At 45.2% G+C, this 7,832-nt stretch overlaps 1 protein-coding gene across 1 annotated transcript; it reads right to left on the minus strand.

Annotated features, from left to right (window-relative positions):
* Positions 1–1,378: 1,378 nt before the first annotated feature.
* LOC149972973 (tetraspanin-7-like) lies at positions 1,379–5,711 on the minus strand. Its single transcript, XM_090215027.1, has one exon. The coding sequence runs from the start codon at positions 5,391–5,393 to the stop codon at positions 4,305–4,307; it is 1,089 nt and encodes a 362-aa protein (XP_090071153.1). The 5' UTR covers positions 5,394–5,711; the 3' UTR covers positions 1,379–4,304.
* Between the last annotated feature and the right edge of the window lie 2,121 nt (positions 5,712–7,832).

A 7,832-nucleotide genomic window follows, 5' to 3' on the forward strand; every position in this document is an offset into this window, starting at 1 on the left:
AATGAACGCAAGAGAAGTGACACAATTTCACCTGGTTAATATTGCTTGCTAACCTGGATTTCTTTAAATATGCAGGTTTAAAAATATATACTTCTGTGTATTGATTTTAAGAAAGGCATTGGTGTTTATGGTTAGGTACAGTCGTCCAACGATTGTGCTTTTTTCGCAAATGCGCTTTTGTTAAATCATCCCCCAGCGTTGCATCGATTATATGCAACGCAGGACACGCTAGATAAACTAGTAATATCATCAACCATGTGTAGTTAACTAGTGATTATGATTGATTTATTGTTTTTTATAAGATAAGTTTAATGCTAGCTAGCAACTTACCTTGGCTTCTACTGCATTCACGTAACAGGCAGGCTCCTCGTGGAGTGCAATGAGAGGCAGGTGGTTAGAGCATTGGACTAGTTAACCGTAAGGTTGCAAGATTGAATCCCAGAGCTGACAAGGTGAAAATCTGTCGTTCTGACCTTGAACAAGGCAGTTAACCCACCGTTCCTAGGCCGTCATTGAAAGTAAGAATGTGTTCTTAACTGACTTAACCGATTTCCGATTGTTATAACTTGTAATCGGCCATTCCGATTAATCGGTCGACCTCTAGTAGGTAACAACATCTCCACCCCGCTGATCCTCAACACTGGGACCCCACAAGGGTGCGTTCTGAGCCCTCTCCTGTACTCCCTGTTCACCCACGACTGCGTGGCCATGCACGCCTTCAACTCAATCATCAAGTTTGCAGACGACACTACAGTGTTAGGCTTGATTGCCAACAACGACAAGACGGCCTACAGGGAGGAGGTGAGGGCCCTCTGATTGTGGTGTCAGGAAAATAACCTCACACTCAATGTCAACAAAACAAAGGAGATGATTGTGGACTTCAGGAAACAGCAGAGGGAGTACCCCCCCCCCCCCCCCCCCTATCCATGTCGACAGGACAGTAGTGGAGAGGGTAGTAAGTTTTAAGTTCCTTGGCGTACACATCACGGACAAACTGAATTGGTCCACCCACAGAGACCGTGTGGTGAAGGCGCAGCAGCGCCTCTTCAACCTCGGGGCTGAAGAAATTCGGCTTGTCACCAAAAGCACTCACAAACTTTTACAGATGCACAATCGAGAGCATCCTGTCGGGCTGTATCACCGCCTAGTACGGCAACTGCTCCGCCCACCACCGTAAGGCTCTTCAGAGGGTAGTGAGGTCTGCACAACACATCACCGGGGGCAAACTACCTGCCCTCCAGGACACTTACACCACCCGATGTCACAGGAAGACCATAAAGATCATCAAGGACAACAACCACACGAGCCACTGCCTGTTCAATCCGCTATCATCCAGAAGGCGAGGTCAGTACAGGTGCATCAAAGCTGGGACCGAGAGACTGAAAAACAGCTTCTATCTCAAGGCCATCAGACTGTTAAACAGCCACCACTAACATTGAGTGGCTGCTGCCAACATACTGACTCATTTCCAGCCACTTTAATATTGGAAAAATGTATGTAAAAAATGTCACTAGCCACTTTAAACAATGCCACTTAATATAATGTTTACATACCCTATATTACTCATCTCATATGTATATCCTGTACTCGATACCATCTACTGCATCTTGCCTATGCCGTTCTGTACCATCACTCATTCACATATCTTTATGTACATATTCTTTATCCCTTTACACTTGTATGTTTTAAGGTAGTTGTTGTGAAATTGTTAGGTTAGATTACTCGTTGGTTACTACTGCATTGTCGGAACTAGAAGCACAATCATTTCGCCACACTCGCATTAACATCTGCTAACCATGTGTATGTGACAAATACAATTTGATTTGATTTTGACTATGGAATTTTAATCATAAAGGCTTCATTGGAAATGTTTTACAGGATAGGCATTTGAGACAATTGGCCACTATCATGCATATTCCCATAGCTTAAATGTATACAACGGCAAGTCATATATATATACCGTCACAAAATACATAAAGGATATACACTACAGATGGTTTATAAAGAGTTGCAGAAACATCAACACACACTGTTGTTTTCAAAGATTCACTCACTAGATAGTTTTGTCTTTGGAGTGTAGTTCATTACGGGAAGGAACTCGCCCTCGTCCTTTCCTTTGAGTATTTGAGTGAAATGTACTTTCCGGTGAATGTATTTTTATATACACAAGTTGTGTTTATCAGATTATAGCCACGTCAACATGAGTAGTACAGGGGTGTCAGGTGTTTGTGCCTCGCATGTCAAGGACAACCAACAGACTGAAGTACACCCATTCTCTGTCACAAGGTATGACACAAGTCTTTTGTTCATCAGTCATGAGGTCATGTCTGTGTGTCAGGTTCACCGTCACTGATAAGCATTAGAATAGATGTTACACATAAACTGGGTGGTTTGAGCCTTGAATGCTGATTGGCTGACACGGGTGTCATAAAACATGTATTTTTACTGCTCTAATTACATTGGTAACCAGTTTGTAATAGCAATAAGGCACCTCGGGGGTTTGTGGTATATGGCCAATATAACACGGCTAAGGTCTGTGTCCAGGCACTCCGCGTAGCGTCATGCACAAGAACAGCCCTTAGCCGTGGTATATTGTCCATATACCACACCCCCTCGACCTTACTGCTTAATTATAATACGTGGAACACAACACACACACAACACAATTACAAGAGGAACAGAACCAAATGCACAGTGAGTATTGGATTGTAGAGGATAAATGGTTAGCGTGAGATCACATTAGCGAATGTATTGATCCATTGGGCTGTACACAAGACATAAATTAGGAGGCGGGTGTTGAAACAGCCTATAATGGGAATAGTTGTCTATTAAAAAGGATTAGGGGAACACAACATTTTGAAGACAGTTCCCCCGCCTACACAATCCCTATTTAATTCCTGGCTATATAGATGGTTACTTTTTGTATGATAGACTTCCATAGGTCTGAGTTACTTGACCGTGAAATGATCCTTACGTTGATTTATTTCAATGCCATTGATTATAATTATCAATCATATTCAATATAAAATCAATGTCAATTGCCATTCTTATTGCAGTTTGATGAACAACAATGCACCTTGTGAGGAATTGCGATAGTTGTACAAAAGGAATGACCGAGGTAATGATGATTTTTTTCAGGCTGTCCAGTACTGCTTCATGCTTATGTGACAGCCCAACCAATGCACTATATCCGTGTCATGCCAATGCTTTGGGACCATTACAGAATTGGTGTGTGGTTGAATTGGTGTATGTGCTAAATATAACAAGTATTATTGTCACAGGAACTTGCAAACCGAGACCAGAAAAGGATGATACATTCCCATCACAATACACCAAATGGAGGTATAGACATGTATCTGGTCTTTTCAAAAGCTTATCCTGACTATTTATCACAGAATGCTGGGATTGTATGATATTGTAAGATGAACATGTATCACAAAATATAACTGCGCAAAAGTAATACAAATGTATACATGGAACTTGACCTAGGGTGTGTCTGCAATTTGGACATTAGACATCTTCCATAATGGTCAACTGACTGTCAAATATTGATATACAAGACCAATATCACCAAACGGAAAATGGTATAGTCAATACACTCTTAGAAAAAAAGGTGCTACCTAGAACCTAAAAGGTTTCTTCGGCTGTCCCCATAGGAGAACACGTAGAAGAACCCGTTCTGGTTCCATGTAGAACCCTGTTCCACAAAGGGTTCTACATTGAACCCACAAGGGTTCTATCTGGAACCAAAAAGGATTTTCCTATGGGGACACCCGAAGAACCCTTTTGGAACCCTTTTTTCTAAGAGTGTATGGTATGATCATAACAATCATACTGTTCAAATATAACAGTAAATATTACATTCCTCTGTGCCGGATTATTTACAAGAAACAACTAAATTAGTTATTATGACTGCCAAAATAGCACATAATAAAATAACACTTTGTTTCACTGCAAATCTTGTTTAAACAGTCATTTCACACATGTATATGTACCGTGTTCACATTTGTTCATGAACAGCAGGCAGTATATTTACAGTCAGTCAATGGTCGGTCTTATACAGTAAATACCTCAGGATTGTTGGTCGGAGAAAGAGATGGTGAGTAGATATGAAAAGGAGCAGGTATGTCACAGCTAACCTCGTTCTTGGATTAAAGCAGTGACAGAGTAAAAATAAATGTCCTCCATTTTCCTCTTCTACACCAAATCCCAAAGGTGAAGTTCGAGGCCTTGTACAGGCCAAATGGTATAACTCTGCGATTGGTTGATCCCTAGTCAAGGTCCAGTATTGCCCACTCTCTTTATTAGTGTGCGACTGGTCGGTGTAGTCTTGGTTGCAGGCGATTAGCTAGTAGACAGGCCAGGGCGATGCCACCTATCTGGGTGAAGGCTAGCCCCAGCACGGTAGCAGCAATGTGGAAGACGTTATCATTGACGAAACTGAACACCTTCCGGAAACATCCGTGGGGATGGATCCCAGCAGCCGCCACCCCTTCACTGCCCACGGCTGGCAAGGGTCGGTTTCTGCAGCCCATGCGTTGCATACAGCAGCTGTCGGGTAGCGACACAGAGGAGCCGTTGCCCATGGGTGAGAAGGCTGCGTCCTGATTGGCCCAGTCGGAAGTCAGCCAATCACGCCAGCCCTCGGCCCCACAGCACTCTAGTGCCCTCTGCAGGCTATCCAGAGCGTTGGAGCGGCCCTCATCTTCGCCATAGCCCGCCACTGCCTGCTGCAGTCCGCTACGGAACCCTCCGGCGATGTCCTCGCGGTAAAACAGGCCCGAGAGGCCGGCGGCTAGCCCTGCCATCAGTGCCGCCAACTGGATGAAGCCGTATGCCCGCAGCACAAAGGGTAGGTTGGCGGCCACTCCCAGACAGCCCAGGAAGCCCCAGGCTGTGATGGTGGCCCCCGTGGCCAGAAGGATGAGCGGGGCATTGGGGTAGCGGTTGGCCGACAGCAGCATGTAGTCGGCCAGTGATACCTGGGCCCACACGCCCAGGGTAAATATGGCCAGACCGGCCGCCCAAAAGAGGCAGCTGAAGGCCAGCAGGGCCAGGCGCAGCAGGGGCATGACGCCCACTGGCCGGCAGCAGGGCAGGGTTCCACCCATGTGAGGAGCAGGGGGTGCCATGGAGGCCTCGGAGCACAGGGACAATGAGAGGCGCTGTTGCTGCAGCTGATCCTGGTGCTCCTGGTGTTGCTGCTCCTGGAAGGGCGAGAGCATGTACCCGGGGAGTGCTGAGTGCCGCCGAAGCCCAGTAGAAGGGTTGAGGAGGCTCAGCCTTCTGGGAGAGGAGAGCCTCTGCGCCGCTAGCTGCTCACGTTCCCAGTTCACCGCTCGCCTGGGGCTCAGCCGAGCAGGCAAGGAGTCGTAGGGCAGTGCACAGCTCATGATGCCAGTTCAGGCTTTATCTACGTCCCTTTCTTGCTCACTCTCTCTTTCTCTCTCTTTTTCTTTCTCTCCTCCCGTTCTCCCTTGTTTCTCCCTATGAGGCAACCCCTCCCCCGGTTCTTTACGACTGGCTGTTAACCCACCTTCCCCACACACCCCCCTCCGTAACCCCACTTCACAGTAAATCTCGTTGACGGAGGCGTCGTGTCGTGGTGTTATCTGCATCCGCAGCCCCCCTCTTTCTGTCACATTTATCTGTTTATTTCGGGCATTGCTTCCACCTGCGTGGTCACCAGAGTTCCATGTCACTATGGTGAGTGCCGCATCCTCTCGCTCTATGGTCAGGGGCAGAGGTGTTTATGATGGCTTGGACTCAGAAACCACCCAGGCACCCCCTCTCTCGGTGTGGAGGAGTCACTTGTCAGGATTTTAGTACCCACTCTTGTAGCATCAACAAGCCGGCAAGAAAGTCCCCTATTCTGGTATGTCCTGTATTTTGTGAATATCATCCCAATAAGGACACATGCACTCACATGTATTATAATCTGTTGAGATAAGGCAAGTGGTCGACAAGCATTTTATGAACCAATATCAGTCCAGGACCTGTATGCACTACTGTACTTTATGGCACTTGGAATGGGATTGGATGGCAATATAAACTAACGCAACAGGAAATGTACTAGATGTGTGTTCTGAATCTGATAAACTGTATTGGATAACGAAACACATCTGGTTACACATCCTTACATAGGCTATTGTTTTGTTGACTATCAATCCCATAATATCCTGCAAAGTCCATGCAAATAGAGGTCCCGTGTTGCTCAGTTGGTAGAGAATGGTGCTTGCAACACCAGGGTTGTGTGTTTTGAATCCAGTATAAAAAATGTAAAAAGTTGAAGATGTGTGCTCTGGATAAGAGTGTCTGCTAAATGACTCAAATGTAAAAATGTTCCAGCAGAAATTCAGCAACAAATGATATGGCGTTGAAGGAGAGGCATGTCTCCTAGCCCTCCCATAGACATTAGTGATCATTACCAAAGTTAGCTTTTGAATGTAAATTCAGCCAATTGCTGTAATTCTTCCAAAAAAACGTACAAAGTGAGAAACTGTCGTCATGCAGTGGAGGCTGCTTAAGGGAGGACGGCTCATAATAATGGCTGGAACGGTATCATGTTTTTGATACCATTCCATTAACTCCATTTCAGCTATCCGTTATGAGCCGTTCTCCCCTCAGCAGCCTCCACTGTCATCATGAGACCAAAATAAACTTGACAACGTATTTGGTTAGCTAGCATGCTATATAGCTTCAGTTAGTTTGTCATGCTAGCTTCTATTTTTGGTAACATCTGAGTAATTTACAAAGAGATTACAACAACAGTCCTTTTTGGATCCCCTCTACCCTTGCGATACTCTTCAGACATTTTGTGAACAATGTTTTAATTGGATTTAGACCGGAGTTGATTTTAATAGTCAATGGGAAACCAAACACAGCTAAAGAGTTTGTTGGGGGTAATGGGCTTAATGGCCTGACCGCCATTAACAACATGGAACCATTAACCAAGGTGAAGGTCTCAGTTTGATGTCATAGCCCCGCAACTATATCATGGTATGTCCTCCATCTTGAGCTTCCTGGACACATTCATATACTTTCCCCTCTGATAGTTTGCTGCAAATGGCACTGACACCAAAGTTTTATACATATTTTCCAGAAATAGCATTGGTTTACTGTGTTTAGTCGTGGAAGAGGTGAAACAGGCTACGGTATCTGCACCAAATAGATTCTGAATGCTAAATATAGTCTCCCAATTCATGGACCGACGATATCTCCTTCTCTCAGGTGCTGTTAAGTGGTAACCCGTTGTCCCCGGCTGGACTGAGTGCATCCCTCTCAAACATTGGTCATTCCCTTCCTCCATCTGCGACACACACATACACACACCAATCAGGGTTCATTAAAGCCCCTTCCGCTAATTAAACACATTTGCGCAATGAAGGCGTCGTTTGAAAAGGACAACCATCCATCAGGGGGCAGGGGCAGGGGAGAGGGGCATACCTTGGAGGGCCATTTAACTAGTGTGTTCCACCAGTGAGGTGGGGGCGAGGAAGGCTCTGTGCAAACCAAGCCTGGAATATTGTCCATATGTATGGTAACATCGATGCCATGAGATTCCTCCTATTCCATCGTCTTGACACCTCACACCATTGTGCCAGTTAGTGTTTGTCACGTTTAACTTGTGTCTGAATAGACAGGCCAGGCTTATGATAAATATGGTTGAAAGAAGGGACAAAAAAATAGGACAAAGGCCACAGAAAACAACAGTAGAGGGCAGCATTTGCAAAGGAATCAAAATTCCAGCAGAAGTATTCACCTCTTGTTAACCTAGGGAAAAGAGTTTAGATCGATAAACTTTGATTCCTGGTTATTTTTAGCAGTGCTGA

This window comes from Oncorhynchus mykiss, chromosome 21 (genome assembly GCF_057628025.1).
Source record: "Oncorhynchus mykiss isolate SJ-2025 chromosome 21, ASM5762802v1, whole genome shotgun sequence".
Lineage (NCBI taxonomy): Eukaryota > Metazoa > Chordata > Actinopteri > Salmoniformes > Salmonidae > Oncorhynchus > Oncorhynchus mykiss.

Bases quoted from the DNA above. Each gene is read 5' to 3' on its own strand.
- LOC149972973 (XM_090215027.1), bottom strand. From the start codon at position 5,393: ATGAGCTGTGCACTGCCCTACGACTCCTTGCCTGCTCGGCTGAGCCCC.